This window comes from Micropterus salmoides, unplaced genomic scaffold, assembly GCF_014851395.1.
Source record: "Micropterus salmoides isolate LMB-PRFRI ecotype aquatic unplaced genomic scaffold, ASM1485139v1 Ms_hic_scaffold_14, whole genome shotgun sequence".
NCBI lineage: Eukaryota > Metazoa > Chordata > Actinopteri > Centrarchiformes > Centrarchidae > Micropterus > Micropterus salmoides.
In genome coordinates this window covers 24,637,808-24,657,826 of record NW_024040485.1, presented here as the reverse complement: position 1 = coordinate 24,657,826, position 20,019 = coordinate 24,637,808, and the positions used below count along the sequence as shown (strand labels likewise).

The following is a 20,019-nucleotide window of genomic DNA, read 5'->3' as shown; positions in this document are numbered from 1 at the left end:
AGGACAGATGTGCACAAACCTCTGGATCTCTATGTCTGTCCCTTTGAGTGTATTGCCCTTTAGAGCTTGAAATTGTTTATAATGCTTCCACAAATGCAGCACAATCACATAAACCCCCTCAACAATGTAACTGAAATTATCTGTGCCAATTAATGATTTAATATATTTTGAATAATTGAATAATTGAAGTATGTTAGAGCGTAGAGACTTACACACAAAGAAATACGACACAGTAATGCTGTTGCATGGTGTACCACCAAGAAATCAACTGTAGTTGCGGAAAAATTAAATGTTAAATAATGCACAGCCATCCAAAAAAATATATATATATTTATTTTTTGGACATTTGTGTTTCCTTCTTCAAGTCATCAGAAAGTTTGTATTGCGAAAATGTTTTGTTATGTTTAGATTTCAGTGCCAAATTCAAGTTAATAGTCGAGCACTGCCACATTTGCAATTTGAAAAAAAAATCATCAAGGGTGCCAATTTGGATTTAGCCCCAAAGAGATTTCCTCTCTCTGGTTGTCAGGGTGGTCAAATCCAACTCTGACCAGCTGGGATAGAAGGATAATCTGTGTGTAAAAAAAAAATCACTTGTTTTAATTACACACTCACAGACACACAAATGCACGCACTCTCTCTCATTCACACACACAGACATACAGTACACCAGCGGACATACATGCAATAACACTACTACCACACACCACACACACACACACCCACAATACTTTTGCCATCCATCCTCATAATAGACAGATGCTTACTTTGAATTTAATTTAGGTTTGTGCATTAAGTGCCAGAAAAATGTGACTTGACTGAATGTGACTTGGTAATTGATCTGATTTTTAAGCGTTTGGCCATGTGGCGGAGATTAAAGCTTCATCAGAGAGAGCAAACATTTTTAAAAAGATTAAAAAGGCACTATGTCTAATTACAAAATGCACCCGCACACAGTAAAACACAGCAATGTCAACGTAACACATTACAAACCGTCTACATATAATGTTGACATGCTAAATTTTTGACAAATTGCATGTTCTTTGTGTGCTATTATTTATATAAAGTTACAGTAAAGCAAGTTCATAAGTCACATTGAGTCTTCTCATCATGAGTCAAAGAGATCAGTGGTACCAACATAGTGTACCTGTCTTTAAAGCTGTCCATAGCTAGTGTGAACTTAAACATGTGAAATATGTGTAAACTACTCAAACTCAGTCCTGGTATTTTGGGTTATTATTATTGTTACTTGAAGGCTTGATTAGTAAGAAAATGACCAGTACAAAACCACTTTGTAGTGTTTCAAGGGGAATCAGGACTCGTTGTGTTCATTTATGGATCTCTAACTCTTGGTGGTGGTTTTTATGGAAGCCAGTTTCAGCCAAGAAAACAACTAAAATATACCAAAAATGAGGTGTGATAAAATAAAATAAAAATAAATTGTCAAATTGATTTAGTCTTATTATCAAGTAATTTTGACATGGTAAACTTGTTGGCAAACCATTGCCCAGAAACATCCTGTAGATACAGAGCCACATTAGTGTTCATTTGGAGTCACCTGGCAATTTAAGTCCAATTTTCACATTTCTTTTAGCTCTGTTTTTGGTTTCTACTAACCCCTGAGATAAATATCTGCTGCTATTAGCTGCTAACTGTCCAGTCTATTTACTTGCTAGTTGTTGACTTTCTCTGTCTGCAGTTTGGTGCTGACTGAGCAGGTGCAGTGGGTTTTTGAAATCAGCTGCCTGCTGCTGCTGGAAAAGAAACTGATTTTTAAGACTGGTTAGAGGGAGCCAAAACAACGAAGTTGTGGCTGTAAAACGAAAATAATAACATAATGAGCTGAAAGAGGCTTTATAGCTCCATAGAGCTAATGGGAACTGCAGAGTAAGATAAAAATTATCTGTCATTTCATTAGTTGTTATAAAATATTATTTTTAGTCCACATTTTTGCTGACACAATAACTCAAAATTTTATATTTTTACTTTATCATGCGTAACTGCTTTTACTACTACTTGTATTTTCTTTTTTTTCCTTTTGAAAAGGGGTTTCTTTAGAATTTGCTGCAATGGTAATAGACTGTAAACTACTGCTTTTTGTTACATTTCCTTTTACTCACCCATTAAACTGTAGCCAGGATTTCAGAAATACTGAGGTCATGGTAAGTGCTAAAACAAATGGCATTATACCAACAGTCATTTTTTATTAATATAGCCTATATTTTTAATGTAATGCATATTTTCTTGGCCAAAAATAACTTGTCTTAAGAACTTTTAGGGCCTTAAGAAAAACTCATGATGTGTAAAGAATGTAAACAGCACTTCAGAGGACATAACTTTGTTATCCTCCCGTGGCAGATACAGCCCTGCTCACCACTTTCCCCTTCACTAGGCTGAAATTTCATGGGGGACATTTACTTATTATGTCATTCATAATTCATAAGTGTGATAATTTCAAAATCACAATCTTGTGATTAGTACACTAGATATAAAGTTACAACTTTTACTAAAATTCTAATTTAAAGCTACACTTATCCTTTATATTAGCTGTGGCTGCGAGTTATTACCCCTGTGTCACTGTTGGTTGTGACAAAGTAAAAATCAAGTTTGGCATGACTAAAAGAGATGAGAATCAAAACGTCCAAGAGTGGAGAAACTGGTCTTTTTAGGTACAAGAAGGTGCTTCTGGCAGTCACCGTGCACTGCAGGGATTTACTTGGTGTCATGGTGACTAACACTGACCAGATGGCCTGATGAGGTCTGAACTAATTACTTTTCACGTGGTTCCTCTATTTCTGATAAATACTCAGTGGCCCCTCCATGTCAGAAAGCCGTCACTGCCACCACCAGGTGATACATGCATTTACAGATCAGTTTGAAGGGGGACTAGGTTTAGTTGTTGGCAACTACAGGTGATGCTCTGCCAGATGTGTTAAATTGGAGAGAGACAAAAGGCTGAAAAAGCACAACAATAGGCCAAAAAAAAATGACATTGGAGAACATGTGGTAGAAATTTCAGTGGCCAGTCTTGACATTAAGAGTAAAGTTTACTTTTAAAAGGTGCATCTAATAAAATTAGAATATTCTATTCTTCTCTCATTACACATAAAGTGAAACATTTCAGGCTATTTATTATTTTAATCTTGATGATTACGGCTTACAGCTCATGGAAATCAAAAATCCATATCTCAAAATGTATTCAAATTTTAGTAGTAATACACAAATATCGACCTGCTGAAATGTAGAAAAGTTCTGAAAAATGTTAATTTAGACACTCAGTACTTGGTCAGGTCTCCTTTTGCATGAATTACTGCATAGATGCGGCGCGGCATGGGATTCAGGTGAGGCCAGTTGGCTGGCCAGTCAAGCACAGTATTGCCATGGTCAACAAACCAAAGCATCACTGACTGTGGAAACTTCACACTGGACTTCGAGCAACTTGGATTCTGTGCCACTGAGCAACGGTCCAGTTCTGTTTCTCCTTAGGTAAGACACATCTGACACTGTCTGGTTCAGGAGTGGCTTCAGCATAGGAATGCGACACTTGTAGCTCATTTCCTGGACACGTCTGTATGTGGTGGCTGTTTATGCTCTGATTGCTCATTTCAGTAGTCTATATTTGTTGATTTAGGCCTACTATGTTTTTGTGATTTTTCCCCAGTGGCAATGTGATTCTCATCCTGCCAAGAGACTTTTTAACAGACTGCTGGGAACACAATGAGACAAATTTCACAAGTTTTGGGTGGATTGGCGATACAAAGGCAGAAATCATAGGATTACGACAATTACATTACTATTCACAGATGGCTCCAAAGATCCTGATACAGGGCGTGCAGGTGCAGCAGTTTATATTCCAGCAAGTGAGTCATGTATTAAGAAAAGAACATTGGAACATGTGTCAGTGTATACCACACAATTGACGGCAATATTACTGGCTCTGCAGTGGATAGAGGAGAGGGAAACAAATAATACTGTTGTTGCATCTGATAGCTTGTCTGCACTTATGAGCATTAAATCTGGCAAATCATCATTAAATCCAATCTCATCGATGACTTATTCATTTTATTGACAGGATGAAGCTAAAGGGTTTATCTACAAGCTTTCTTTGGGTTCCTGCTCATGCCGTTGTTGAGGGAAATGAATGTTTGGATATTCTGGCCAAAAGAACACTCAAAATCAAAGATAACCAACCTAAAGGCCCCATTAACTAAAGATGAAGCCAAGACATTAATCAGGACGTATGCACTGTCAGTATGGCAGGAGCATTGGGACAACATTGTATCTGGAAGGCATCTATATAAGGTATAGGGACATGTTGGTGCTGGGAGGACGGTGGGCTGGAAACGTAGGGAATAAAATTGAATCACTCGTCTGAGAATAGGACATGCAGGTCTCAACCTTTCGTTATATAAAATAGGCAAGCACCCAACTGGGAAATATATTGCAACCAACCAGAAACAGCTGAACATGTTCTCCTTCAGAGTAGGAGATACACAATCAAGAGGGATCGCCTCTTTCAGTCATTACAGAAGGCAAAACATCATGATGTCTCATTGTCAGGTCTATTGGGGAGAAACGCAGGCAAGATGTATTGTTATATTGAAGCTTCTTAAAGAAACTGATTTAGATAAAATAATTAAATTTTTGCTTTGTTTAGTTTTTTATTTGTTTTTCGTTTGTTTAGTTTATTTATTTCCCTGCTAAATCGCTCGTTCCACACTCCAGTCCAGTTGGTGGCGGTAATGCACCATTAAACTGCTTTGGCAACCGCCAGTGAACGCAAAAGAAGAAGAAGAAGAAGAAGAAGAAGAAGAGAAGGAGACGAAGAAGAACAGCCAGGAAGTGGTGTTCAACTGGTTCAGCTGCATTTGACAGCGAGAAGCAAGAAGCGAGGTTTTGGGATTTTGAAGCAAATTTTCACTGCAGAAGGAAGACATTTTAATTAGGCATCATTCCTCTCTGTCAATTCAACTATCTTAGCTCTTCGGGGGAATAACATGGGTAACGTTTTGTATTTTTTCTGCGGCCATGTCAGTTTGTTTAGATGTTGTTAGCTTGCCTGCTAACAGCAACCTCTTTAGCTTTGACTTATCAAACTGATATAACAATCATAATAATTAATAAGAGGGGGAGAAGCCATTGCATTATACTATATTTATTTAATTTTGGGTTTTCCACGTTGAGAATTTTTTGTGGTTGAACTCTCTAGCCCAAGCCAAGCCTATGAATATTAGACTTTATATAACGTTAATCATACATAGCGGGCTAGTGCCTCTAAAAATACGAACAGTCGAAAAGAAAATTAATAAACATAATCAGTACTTTCTTGGGCCCTTAAAGGGCTTCATTTAATGAGCTTCTTTTGTTCTTTTTTATTAATCATGTAAAAGTCACACTGAGGTTAACATCTCTTTTTCAAGGGAGGCAATGCCTAGAAGGCAGCATTAAAACACATGACCTGGCTAAGACTATAATCAATATATAGCACACAAAATAACAATACAAAACGAATGCTACATGCAGTCCTTTGTTACACCTTATGTGGTTTATCCAACTGCTGCCTGGTCATATAGCATATATTTGTGTGCAAAAAGATGAAGAGGGCAATTTGTTGGGCTGGGCAATAAAACAATGATGACAACTATTGCAATATAATTTTCCTCAATAATATAACAAATTTTCAATAAATATTTGATTTTAATTAATTTGAACGAACAAATTAGCACTTTTCTATTCAGATATTTATTTTGTTGAGGAAAGGGGACTGAAAAAAAGATGCTTGCTTATGCTTATGCATATTTTTTCAAAAAAGATTTATCATAGTTGTTTGTTCTACCTCAGATTTGTGAAGTGATCCACTGTTTGGCATGAAGTGTTTGTCATGTTCTGCCCATAAAGAATAGTTCAAAACCACCTGGTTTCTTTAACTTTCACTCAGGAGCAAAAAATCAGCCTTTAAACTTGACAGAAATAATGATTTGACATTTATTATTATAATTATTGATATCGAATGATATGAAGAATCTTATCATGATAACATATTTGGCCATATCGCCCAGCCCCAGTGTGAAGGGTTATTGAATGACCTGTCTGCTGAACAGAGCCTGTGTTTTCATCACTTGTTCTGTTATTACACCTCTCTGCCAATAATGTGGAGAATGTAGTACATTAGAGTATAGCTGCTTTATGTTTTTAGTGTGAGAATAATAATGTTACAGTCATCTCTTTCCCCTCGCAGACAGTCCCCTGCCCCTGTCTTCGCTGAGGCTCCTGGTTCCACCTCTGCGGGTGATGTCAGCTGTGATGTGGAAGGTGGTTCGTCTGAGGAACATCAAGCTTTATGGGAAAGTGGAGGAGTTTTTGTCCCTGGTAACTGAAGCCATCCCTGACATCTTGACAGAGAAACAGATGAGACTGCTCACTTTGGGTTTAAGAGCAAAGGTAAAAGATACAGATGCACTATATATAAAAACACTGTTGTCTGCAGATATAAGCTTTAAAAAGTGATATTTGTATCATGTCAAACCTATTTTTATTGCTGATATTTGTCCGATTGTAGAAGTGTGTACTGAAGATTCAACTGTATTGTCATTGAACACACCAAGTTTATTATCTCACTGGATAAAAACACTTACACATCATAATATGTATTTAAAGCATACATGTATTTAAAGCTTAACCAGATTTTTTTTTTTTAAATTTCGTAAGGGGTGAATGCCTGTTCTCTGCGTCATAACGCAAATTGCGTATTTAGGTTTTACAGTACTTCTTTCTTACAATACACTTTTGCTTTGTCTTGAAGATATTATCCATAATTCATTTGACTTTATCACGTGAATAAAATACTTCCTTGACCTGCTATAACTTAAAGCAACTAAAAACTGAAATCATTGACTTTCTGCACATTCAGACTTAAAGCAAAGATAATGGAGCATCTTGTGTCACATTGGTAGAGACTACTTCAGCTGGGAAAATGTATCAGAAGTGGTGTTTAAAGCCGTCTTCATTCTTTCTAAACTTCACTCAGTATTTTGATGTCAGGTATTGGATCTATTTTGACATTTTACATTTGTTTCCAGTGAAAGATTATTGAGTTTATATAGTGACTTTGCTGTTGTAAACTTTACTGTTGCTGCTCTAGAAACAACATCTAATGATATTTAAAATATTTAATTCTAATCCTTTACTGAATATAAAAACAACCAGGCAGCTAATATTGACGCTTCAGTATTTGTTTATTTATTGCTAGTCATATCAAAATCACGATATTGAACAGTTACATCGTACAGGCCTAGCTTGCTGTTTGATTATATTGTTTGCAGTTCTTGCCAATTGTTGTTTTCTTACTTGAAAACATGAAAAGGACTCTGCACAATGTTGCTCCCTTCAGTGCAATTTATTGGCACATCCAGTAGTGATAAGAGTTTTCTTACTTGTCAGTGACTTTTGCTTAATGGCTTTTCCAGATGACATTACAGATGTTACGTTCTGAACAGTCAGAGGATCTCAGAGATGTAAAAATGCACTTGAGCAGCCTCCTGCCACCTAGCTCAAAACAGGTGTGTGACCTATTGAGTCATGGATATTAAATGTTTGTGCTGTTAAGAAGCCTTCTGCTTATTTTTGATTTGTATATTCCCTTTGACAGGCTCATCCCAGAAGTGAAGCTCTTGAAGATAACTTTGTCAAGCTTGTTCAAAGACTCTTGGAGGACCCAAAAGGGAGAGAGCACTTCCTGAAGGTGTGTCTCTGCTTTTCATTGCTTGTTTAGACATGAAAAAGAGCTGTTTGTTTGATTGTTAAATTATGTAGTAACGTGAGGTTTTAAAGCTATGCTTTGGTTGAAATTGTCCACTTCACAGAATGTGTTTCCTGTGGAGTACGGGCCTGACTTTGATGCAGCTCTGGAGACACTGGTTTGTGAGTTCTTCACCAGACTGGAAGAGTTGCTGCTTATACCAGACTTTAAGCAGGTGAAGACAGCAACCTATGACATAAAATTGCAATTTACTGTGCATTTCCAGAGGTTGGTTGTCTGGTTTCAGTCCATCAAAATAATATTCTTTTTGTTTGTTTGTTTGTTTGTTTGTTTGATAAAGACGGAAGTATGGATCAGTGATACACCCTCTGTGCTAGAAGAGTACATGTGGTGTGTATCCAGCGCAGATGATCTCAAAGTACTGCTCAGAAGCAGGGCTAACTGTGGTAAAATGACTAAGATGGATACCAGTGGTAAGTCTGTCTGCCTGGGATACGAGCCAGGTGTGCTGAAACAATCGGTCAATTAACTGATGAGTCAATTAATTGTAGAGTGATTTATCAAACGCAAAAACATTTGCTATCAATAATTTAAATAATATTGACAGATTAATTGTTAATGATAACAAATATTATTTGCAGCCCCAGTGCAGATATATTACGACCACTTTGAAAGCAGCACCAGTAAATGGACAAAATTTAAATGGGTAATTCTCTCACCTTGTTGTCTCTTTTCAAACAGTGCCTTCTCACTCAGAGCAGCGGCTCTTCTCATCGTTATCTCTCCCTGCTTCACTGCGAGAGACTGGCAGCAAAGATGTGGAATATAACGCACAAACAATTGAAAACCTACCTGAGGGGCTTTCTCATCAGGAGGTGGGAGATATGGGGATACAGGATGCAAGATGGCCATCTGAGGATGAGGAAACACACCTTCTGGACAGCAGCAGTGCAGAACAAACAAGAGGAGAGAAATGCAGTGACAGCACTCCTGATGTTCACATTGTGGAGGAATATGATGATCGAGCTCCGGCCACCTGCCGAGCTCCGTCTACATCTACTGACACTCCTGTACTGTCCAGCTCTATGATTTGCCCTCCACGGCAGAGAGTTGCACACAAATGCACTCAGTGTGGAAAGTGCTTCATTTACCGCTACGAACTCCTGGAGCATCAGAGGCTGCACACCGGAGAAAACCCTTACAGGTGCTCTCAGTGCGGAAAGGCTTTTAGGAGGACCTCTGACCTGTCGTCTCACAGGAGGACACAGTGCATAAAAGCAGCTTATATTTGCATCAAATGTGGGAATAGCTTTCAGTCAATACAGGAGAAATTTAGACACCAGTGTGTTCACAGTGTCCAGAAGTTTGACTGTTCTCAGTGTGGAAAAAGCTTTAAGAAAATGCACTTGCTGGGCAAGCACGAGCTGACTCACACCCAGAACCGTATCTTCACATGCAGACAGTGTGGGAAGGTGTACCCCGGGATGAGTGAGCTGAGATCCCACCAGAAGATTCATCCCCCTGAACTGTCCAATCAGTGCATGCAGTGTGGGAAATTTTTCAGCTCTTCTGCCTGCTTGACCGCCCATGAGGTGCGCCACAGGCAACAGAGAACACAGATCTGTGCCCGTTGCGGCAAAGCCTTCAAGAACAAACATGACCTGAACCTTCACATGCGCAGTCACACAGGCGAGAGGCCGTTTCAGTGCACATACTGCGGGAAACGTTTCTCTGTGTCAGGAAACCTGAACATACACGTAAGAACCCACACCGGAGAGAAACCTTATCTGTGCTCTGACTGCGGCAAGGCTTTTATTTCAGCCGGCGAGCTGCAGATACACAGACGCACCCACACTGGGGAGAAGCCATACAAGTGCTCTGTATGTGGGAGAGGTTTCACCATGGCGAGCAAGGTGACACTTCATATGCGCGTTCACACCGGGGAGCGCCCTTATGTCTGCCCTGAGTGTGGAAAGGGTTTTTCACGTGGCAGCGAATTGAAAAAACATAGCATGAACCACACGGGGGTTCGACCCTACGCTTGTCAGCTGTGTGCAAAGACTTACACATGCCTCAATCACCTGAAGAGACACTTGAAAACTCACAGTGTAATCCAAAACCAGTCGGTCTAATTCCATCAATTAATGTATGGCTTGTAATTTTTTCCAAAAGAAACATTGTATTCATGCAGCTAGCCTGTACTGATTGTGGTGTTGTCTTTGTTCACTGTGTAATAGGTTTCACACTCACCCTCTTTTGTAAGGACTAGGTTGCAAAAGTTAACTTTGACTTTGTATCCTGCGTTGTCAGATCTGTTCTGATTGTATCCTCTAAAATCCTAGAAGTGCAGTTTTTGGGCCTGATATTTAAGTGTATGACTTTTGTTCTCTTAAACCATAAAACATATTTTCAAAGGTCTCCAAGAAGGCATTCAAAAATACAATAAATCCCAACTGGTCTATGGAAGTGTCTTATTTGTTTGTTCAGAATCAGGTTTATTGCCACGTACATTTTCACAAATGAGGAATTTGCCTTGGTATATAATGGTGCCAGTACACGTAAATATAAATACAGAAAAAGTAGAGATCAAAAATGTGCAAGTATACAAAATAAAACTATAATACTAATAGTTAAATGCTATACACACACACACACACACACACAGGGTAATTAACAAGGAATTCACAATATATTAGCAATAAAGAATTGGTGCAGTGTACACAGTTGAAGTTATGCTTGAATCTAACATGAAACATCCTGCTGTGGTTTTCCACAATATTCTGTTTGTGATCTCTAAACATAACAAATTGGAAAACTAAAAGAAATGCACTTAGAAATCAAGCTTCTGATTGGGTTTCTGTATAGATTTTATTCAAAGCAAAATAGTTTCAGTTACTCATATTTTTAAATGTAGTTTAAACAAATAGTTATTCAAAACATTGTACCATAAAATATCTAGTTAACTTTTTAGACATTCAAAATCGCGAAAGAAAGTAAGAAAATATAGTTCATGAAGTGTAAACGTTGCTTTTTAAGATTACGTTATTTGATTGTCCGGAGAGGCGGTGCTAATCATTTAAGAAAGTCGAGTGAATGGGAATCGCCGCATCCGGGCTGCCCCGTAAAGCAAAACGAACCTCGCTGTTACAAACTGGCACTGACTGGGCCAACCAACGCTCCCCAGAATGAATAACGTGTTTCAGGAAGAAGTTGGCGCCTGAGGCCCCGTATGCGGTTAGCTAGCCCGCTAACCGAAAGTATGAAAGCGTTTTCACTGTAATGCTTTTACCTTCTCGTCATTATTAAATAATTCCACAATGAACGACATGGGTATGTATACGCTCGCAAACCTCGGCTAACGGTGTATTTTTCGGTTCTTAAGCGGCTAGTCGGATAGCTGAAGCTAAGGATTAGCCGAGGCTCAACAGGCCTCGACTAATCCCTGGAACAAGAATTGTTTCCCCACAATAATAGACCGGTTTTACCTGGCAACATCAGCGGCCCTGTGGCTAGTCTGGTAACGTTAAAGCCGACGCTTTACCTTGAGCACAAACAGAAACAATTGCTGGTGTTTAAAATCGTTTTTCTACGGTCTGAAACGTTTTTAACATGTTTCTAACGCTACACAACTGCTTGTTTTTTTTTACTGAAAGTTAACTTATAGCAAGAAGAAACAGGTTAATTAGAAACATAGCGACTAAAGACAACGTTTAGTTAACGTTATGTGTTTGTGAACGTCAACGCACCATCAGTAAAATGGCTACTCACTGCATTATGAAAACATTGAATGTGTGTTTAACATTACAGGACTATTGCAGCATTTAAAGCTGTAAACATGCAGTGAGAATGCACACAAGTCTTGAGATAACTGCACCCTACAGTGCTGCTTCACACCGTAGATAGTGTCCATTGTAGGGATGGACACTAGAGGAAAACGTAAAGTAACCGTGCTGAGATGCTTTGTAGTTACTGATGAGCAAACGCGTTTTCAATCTCCCATTAACAATGTTCCCCTTCCTCCTAAAAATAAATCATATTTGTTAAAGACCTATCATAAATAACTATTTGCATTAAATGCAATCTCTAAAACATCTCAGCATATTAACATTATAAGTGAACTCTGGGTATAATGTCACAATGGTTACAGGGTTAAAACAATTCTGGTAAAATATGCAAATGGATGGTAGATTTATTTCACTCATCAGACAAAAAAAAAAAAGGTAATCTGTTGAGTGGCTGGTACACTTGAGCATTCACTAACCCTGTTTACAGTGTACAAGGTTTCCATTTTACTCTTAAGTGTGTTTGACCCAGTCTCATTTCTCTTTGAAGAATTCAGCGTCCCCCTGTCCTCGCTGGCACTCCTGGTCCCACCACTAAGGCTGATGTCGGCAGTGATGTGGGAAGTGGTACGCCAGCGAAACATAAAGCACTATGGGAAACTGGAGGAGTTTGTGTCTATGGTAACAGATGCAGTGCCTGAACTGATGAGCAAAAGAGAAGGGAGGCTGCTCTCACTGGGGCTGAGAGCAAGGGTAAGTGTTTAGACACTGTCGAGGTCCGTCATGTGTATAATGAGAGCTCAAGTAAGAGACCCAACAGAAAAGGTTTCATGGAAACATTAAACTCATGAATTAAATTTCCTCTAGACAACTCTTGAACTGTTGCGTTCTGAACACCCTGAAGATCTCAAGGCTGTTGAGACCCACCTCAACCGAATCCGATCTTGCATTGAGGAGGTGAGTAATTTTAGTAATTGGTTTTAGAACTGAAATGATCCACTAACCTTTTAATTGATCAGCAGCTAAATTGTAAAGCAATAAATACCAGTTCATAGAGTTTTACAATGAATCGATATCTTATCGATCAAATATTAAATATTGTTGTGCTGCAGAGATGTCCTGGCCTACATGTCTGACTTAGGACAACACATTTGTCTGGTACAAATCACTCCATAATGATCTGAATAGGGTTTTTTAATGAAAATGAGAATAATGATGTAAAAATTATCATTCCCTCGAATATAGCAAATCATATCAGTCAAAATAATCGCAATTAGATATTTTTTCAAAATTATTCAGTCCTAGTTCCAACCTCTCTTTGCTGCTTCTTTTTGTCTTATGTGATAGTAAATTGTATCTAATTGAGTTCTTGGTTGTTGTTTGGACAAAACAAGCAATCTGAAGACCAGGGCCCCATTTCAGAAAGCAGGATTAGTGAAAACTCTGAGTATATTAAGAATGAGATGAAGAAATCTCTGGATTATCTGTTTCAGAGACTGAAATCAGAGGAACCTTAACTTAACTTAATTTAAGGTAACTTAAGCTGTGAACTTAACCTCCTCAGGAGGTGGTTTTCTCTGACTCCTCCCATCCTGCGCAGCCTGAAGCAGCTGTCTGACACACCGTTTCATTTCCTCATTTATACAATCAATATCAAACCACATACTGAATACATTCATTTGCAGATGTTTACATCTTTAAAAACATCGAGCCTATCAAAATCCCAGTTGGATATTAGTTCGTTAGCCAAACATGATCTTTAACATGACTGCTTCTATGATCAATCTGTCATCGATAAGGACAGAGACAGCAATCTCTGGACATCTGAAAATAATATTTATATTATTAATGAATAAATGAAATAAAATTTAAAAGGATAGAGTAAGATCTCCCGACATCTTGGATTCATCCTCAGCTCAGAATAAAATCTGTAGGCTGCACTGTGCCTCTTTATAACTCTGACTCTGTGGACATTAAAACAGCTGTCAGCTTGGCAACAGTTGCACTGAAACATTTACCGTGCTCTACATTACTGCAGAAATCCCTGTTTAAATCAAACTAATCTGTATGAAGCTGTAACTGATCAATAAACAGTCATCTGTCATATTGTGATTAGTCGCACTGATGGAACATTCCTATCATAGTTATCATGATGCGAATATTTCTGAGTGAGGATGATTGTGATCAGGAAGAAGTATTCAGATCATCTTCTATAAGGTCTTCATGTTTTGCTTCGCTGTCCTTTGAGAACCACATATTGTGTCTCTAAAAAATCAACTTTTTATGAACAGTCCTCTTTCCAGCTGATCTAAGGTTGTTTTTAATAGTTTATTTAGATTAACAAGTTGGATAGTTTTCAAGGCTTCATCCTTCAGTTTATCAGAAAAACTCTTAATTTAAAATCATCATGTTTGCAGATAAATGGTTTCCACTATACAGGAAAGGTATGAAAGATTGAAATCTAAAAAGTAACTAGCAGATAAAGCTGTCAGACAAATGTACTGGAGTAAAAAGTAAAATATTCTAAGATGTAGTGGAGTCGAAGTATAAAGTAACAAAATGAAAGTACTCAAGTAAAGTACAAGTACCTCAAATATGTACTTAGGTACAGTACTTGAGTAAATGTACTTGGTTACATTCCACCACTGATTGTGGTGCAGCTGAAATCACTAAATGTAGTTTAAAAAAGTTTTTAAGTATTTGTTACATATACTCTTGTTGTGTTTTGACAGTATTCCATTAAATGCAAAATGAACACAGTTTTTAATTGTTAAATAGTTGTCTAAAAATGTTCCCACGTGTCCTGGAAAACCTGGAAAACAGTTGACCAATTTTCCAGTCTTGGGAAAACACATGAGTTAAATGTCCTGGAAAATTATTTTAACATTAGATTGCACGGTTATGTTGCGTCAGCGTTGTAAACACCCCACCCCCGACTCACATCACATGGTAGCACAGGTTGACAGTAATGTAAGTTGCATTATCCTCCAAAGGTAAATATTAGTCGCTCCTGGCTGATAAGTGTGGTAGTGACATCTACCAATGTGTCCCTGAGCAAGACACTTAACCCCTAGTTGCTCCACAGACCTCTGACAAATATAGCAATTGTAAGTCGTTTTGGATGATAATTATTGAAACGGGGGCTCATTTTTTACTATTTTCTTGACAAAGCACATTTTATTAAACAAGAAAATAATCAGCAGATTGGTTGTTTTTTATTTTATTCATGATATCTAATTTGCCTAAAATCATGTGACGGCTGTGTTTTTGTTTTCTGACCCAGACAAATGATCCCGTGATTGAAGCACCAGAGGCAAACTTTATGAAGCTGGTGCAAGGCCTCATTGAAGACACAGACGGCAGAGAACACTTCCTCAAGGTAAAATTAATATTTAATGCCGTGTATATGTTGCAGTAAATAATATGATCTGCCACATTTCAGATGTTAAATATTAAATTAATATTTCTTCCTCACAATTTTACTTTACATTTAATTTCTCACTTTTTGTTGACATTGACTTATCATTAAGGATGACTCCATGTGCTGAAGATGTGTGGTTGTTTTTATTTTTCCTCTCCGGCAGAATGTGTTTCCGGTGGAGTATGGCCCGGACTTCGACACAGCACTGGAGACGCTGGTTTGTGAATTCTTCACCAGACTGGAGGAGCTGCTGCCAATACCAGATTTCAAACAGGTGCGCAGAGGGTTTCTGAAAGATTAGAATATAAAGTCAATTAATAAGAGCACTTTCAACTTGAAGTTCAAAATGTCTACTGTTTTTGTGCCTTTTGTGTAGACTGCATCCTGGATCAGTGCTGCCCCCTCTGTCCTAGAGGAGTACATGCAGTGTGTCTCAAACGGAGATGACCTTAAATTTCTTCTTCAAAGCAAACAGTGCCACGGGAAATTGGCTAAGAGTAGTGTTGGTATGTGCACAATTTACATTTGCTACAGACTAGTTAACCTATAATGTATTAGTTGTAGAAGAGAGAGACTGTTGTATTTACACATTGTTGTTATAATAATGTTCTCTTCATATTTTCCCTGTAGCTCCATTTCACTCAGACGATCTTCTCATTCCCTCTCTGTGTCTCCCTCCATCGCTGGAAGTGGCCATCGCGTCCCACCCGAGTGCTTGTGATGAAAATAATGACGTTCCTCAGATTGTCATGTTCGACGAAGAGCTGTCTACAAACCCTTCCACCTCAACCGACTTTCCTGAATCACCAAAAAGGACAGACATCTCGTCATCTCCTCGCAGGAGGCAGCAGTCAGGGGTGCATAAATGCCCGGAGTGTGACAAATGTTTCAAGCATCACTCTGTCCTCATCGAACACCAGAGAGTCCACAGTGGGCTGCTGCCTTACAACTGCTCTGAGTGTGGGAGGGCTTTCAGAACAGCCACTCTGCTGGCCGGTCACAGGCTACGGAAATGCAAAAATGCTGCATATCTGTGCATTAAATGTGGGAACAGTTTTCCAACCTCACTGGACAAATTTAGACACCACTGCCCAAAACGGGGCCGTAACTATGATTGTGGGCACTGTGGAAAGAGTTTTCAAAAGTCCAGTAGCTTAAAGGAACACCTGCTAACTCATGTCCAAAGCCGCCTTTTCAAGTGCAGTCATTGTGGGGTAGGTTTTTCAGGAATTGGTGACCTGAAGTATCATCAGCAGGTAGATCATGATAAGCCTCATCAGTGTAAGCAATGTGGAAAGAGCTTCATCTCCTCCAAGTGTCTGGCCAAACATCAACAACGGCACGAAGAGGTCGGTGAAATGGAGTCTGCCAAAGTAATGAGTGGAGGTAAACACAGGAAGAGTGGCTCCGCTCATCGGACGTCCTCGACATCGTTGTCCTCCAGGAAAACATCTGTCAAAAGTCTCTACCCACGAGGACGCGTCACACACAACTGTCCACTGTGTGGTAGGAGCTTTAAGTATCGGTTTGAATTCCTTGAACACCAGCGGTTCCACACTGCGGTGAAGCCTTACAAATGCTCCCAGTGTGGTAAAGCGTTCCGCACAGAAGCTCACCTGTCCGGCCACAGGAAGAGAAAGTGTAAAAACGCTGCACACATTTGCACCAAGTGTGGGTGTCAGTTCAGGTCTCTACATGAGCGGGTCAGGCATCAGTGTGTCCAGCTGCTGACAAAATATGAGTGTTCTCATTGTGGAAAGACCTTCAAGATGGCCCACCTGCTAAGGAACCATCAAATGAGTGACCACCAGCTCCCATACAGCCCCAACCATCGCTTCAGGTGCAGATACTGTGATGAGACTTTCCCTGGCATCAGCGAACTGAAGTACCATCAGAGAGTTGACCATGAGAAACCTTATCAGTGTCAGGAATGTGGCAAGTGTTTCCTGTCTGAAAAATGCCTGGCCAATCACGAGCTGCGACACAACGATGACCGACCAGAGAGCTGTCTCGTCTGTGGCCGCGGCTTCAGGAACCGCTACGACTTGAAGCAGCACATGCGCACTCACACAGGAGAACGACCTTACCAGTGCACTCACTGTTCACAGTGTTTCTCCACAGCAGGAGGACTGAGGAGTCACACCAGGGTTCACACCGGCGAGAAGCCGCATGTTTGCCCAGATTGCGGCAAGGCTTTCTCCCAGATGGGCGCCATGCGCACCCACAGGCTCACCCACACAGGAGAAAGGCCATTCAAGTGCACAGTGTGTGGAAAAGGTTTTACAATGGCACACAAGGTAACTGTTCACATGCGTGTGCACACAGGAGAGCGGCCATACGTGTGCACTCAGTGTGGGAAAGCCTTCTCAGATGGAAGTGTGCTGAAGCAGCACATGCTGAACCACTCAGGGGTGAGACCGTACCACTGCCAAATCTGTCCCAAGACCTACACCTGTCTGAACCACCTGAGGAGGCACCTGAAAAGCCACTCCAACATGAACTGAGTCAGGCTTGAAGGCAAACTGGAGCAGAATCTTGAATAACATTTTACACATATACTGAGACACTGCGTTTAGCAGAATAGTTACTAAAATTGCAATGGGCCAATTAAAACAAGCAATATGTGAAGGAATATAGGATGATGTTGTACAGTAGCTGTTGAAATTGAGGTAAAAGTTCAATTTCCTCTTGACTATAAAGTAAATGTAGTCACATTAGCAGTTTGTCAAGGAATATGTGTACATTTAAAGGAATGGTTTGACATTTTGGGAATTGATACCACTCTAATTTCTGCCTGTGAATAAGCAGGAACGAGGAGACGGTTAGCTTAGCACAAAGACTGGAAGCTGACCTAGCCTAGTGCCAGGCCTGGTACAAATATAACAAGTTGTTTTTACACTATAGCTTTTGTATGGATTAAACAAAACATGTTAATTATTGATCTTAAGAGGTGCTAGTAGGTGTATTTTTTCTTTTTTTTTGCTTCAAGTCTTTACATTAAGCTAAGCTAATTGGTTGTTGGCTGCAGCTTCATGTTAAACAGACTGAAATGAAACCTGTAATAAACCTTCTCATTTAATTCTCAGCAAGAAACTGAATTGCACAAAATGTGTAACCATTCCTTTAACATCTCCACACGCAAATAGTCCATTCTTTTCTCATTTCCTCATTTCTGACCTGTCTATTCCTTGAGCTTTTTTTTCTTCCAGCTTTTCAGTTTCTTATGCATGAATATGTTTGGATGTTATTCTGAATATTATTTGGGTAAGACAACGATGTTCAGAAGCGGTAATATTTGTGAAAATATATTTTTGGAAAGGCCTCAAAACGAATAGACTCTCTGTAAATATGCTGAAAGACAAATATTGTGAGAGTGCAAAGTTAAAATTATGACTGTTTATTTCAACATTATTCCTCTAGGCCTTTTCTATGCCCCACTAGGGATTGTAAAGTTTCTGAATTTCCAATTAAATTACCTTCGTTATACTTTGTGCACGTTGATTGAATTTATTTAGCAGAGAAAAACATCTGCATCTGTTGTCAGAAAAAGTGTAGATGGTATTGAAAGTTACATTTGCTGAGAATAAAAAAAGGTTTCACTAGATGGCAGCAGGTGACCATTAACACCCCCCCACACACACCCACACCCACCCACCCTTGTGACCAGAGGTATTCAAATTAATATGGAGTCGATCAGATATTATGTGCTTTATTGCAGACTGAAGCAACTGGAAACTAATCAAATGTTGAGAAGACTTATTGTACTAATGCAGCAGAAGTTCATCAGGCCCACTTGCCATTGTCATTAACTCTGTTTGGCGTGGTTATTAGCCTACACTTTCCTGATGTTTTGACTGTCACCTAACAGTATCTGAAGTGGTTTAAACCATGATATGGAGAGTTGCTCACTGTTAGTTTGGTTTCTATGTAGCCACTTTAGCCCAGTTAAGTTAACAGTAAAGCATGATCTGGATCTCCGCTCTTCCCAGTACCTTGTATGTTAACTTGGACCTCAAGCAGATTACGTCTTGTATTGTAACAGGCACGTTGTGATAATATCTTCCATGTGTGCACACTGATTTTATGTTTTTTCCTTGAAAAGAGATGTTATTTTTCCTCTGAATTTCTCCCTTGTTCCATGCTTATGTTTCATCTGATCTGTGGTTACTTTTTTATTATAATTAGCCTTTGATTTATATCTCTCAAACAACCAATCTCTGCAATTCACAGGAAGATCAGCCCCAAAGATGAATGTGGTGGTGTGTTAAACGTTGCAAGATGGCTGGAGACACTGGCCCTACTCAGCACTATTCCTTCTTTCTCTCTGACTCAGAAATGCTACTAATCTTCCCCACTGAACATCAGGATCCTGTGGAAACTCGTGCTACATCCTGTCTGCCAACAGGCTGTGCCCAAGACATTATGCAGAAGCTTTCAGCATTAGGAAGCATGTGTGTTTTTGCATTTCTTTCTGCATGTAATGGAGCTTTATCTTGACCTTTTGAGGTCATACCCTGTCTTTGTTTTGTATGGTTAGTGACCTGAGATAATTAAGTTAACTCAGTCCCACCTGTCGGTTTCATTACTGTAAAAAGACAAAAAACAAAAGAAAACTGAAAACACCCCTAACTGCTTGCCTAATGAATTCCTCAAGACTTTTATAGGATAATGTATTCCCGATGAAGGCTGGTATTGAGACATCTTGAAATGCATGCATTACAATTTATACACACGCCCACAGCTGTCAAAAATCCAACAGATTTACTATGAGAGCCTGCTAATAAACACAGATCATTACCAGATGATCCCCTCTCCTCGCCCTCCCTTTCTTCCTTCTTTCCTTTCCTTCCTTCCCTCCCTGCTTCTCCACGCAACGTTTTCTCCCTGGAAGAGTGATCTCAGTGGAAAATCTGAGTCCAGGCCAGACCTTCCCTGCAGTCCCACGGTTTGCGCATACACACACACACACACACACACACACACACAAACACGTGTGTCCACAGCAACCGTGCACCATCCACCCCATCAACACCTTGCCAGATGAACACTCCACGCCT

At 39.5% G+C, this 20,019-nt stretch overlaps 2 protein-coding genes across 2 annotated transcripts; both read left to right on the top strand.

The window, feature by feature from the left end:
- The first annotated feature begins 4,826 nt into the window (after positions 1–4,826).
- On the top strand, positions 4,827–10,222 carry LOC119902470 (zinc finger protein ZFMSA12A). Its single transcript, XM_038718682.1, has 7 exons — positions 4,827–5,001; positions 6,239–6,441; positions 7,467–7,559; positions 7,649–7,741; positions 7,863–7,973; positions 8,100–8,232; positions 8,501–10,222. Exons 1-7 carry the CDS (start codon positions 4,998–5,000, stop codon positions 9,889–9,891), a joined length of 2,028 nt encoding a protein of 675 aa, XP_038574610.1. The 5' UTR covers positions 4,827–4,997; the 3' UTR covers positions 9,892–10,222.
- Positions 10,223–10,912: 690 nt separating this feature from the next.
- On the top strand, positions 10,913–18,448 carry LOC119902469 (zinc finger protein 665-like). The gene is made up of 7 exons (XM_038718681.1): positions 10,913–11,089; positions 12,092–12,294; positions 12,409–12,498; positions 14,825–14,920; positions 15,126–15,236; positions 15,339–15,468; positions 15,593–18,448. The coding sequence occupies exons 1-7, from the start codon at positions 11,077–11,079 to the stop codon at positions 17,464–17,466; spliced, it is 2,517 nt and encodes an 838-aa protein (XP_038574609.1). The 5' UTR covers positions 10,913–11,076; the 3' UTR covers positions 17,467–18,448.
- The last annotated feature ends 1,571 nt before the right edge of the window (positions 18,449–20,019 follow it).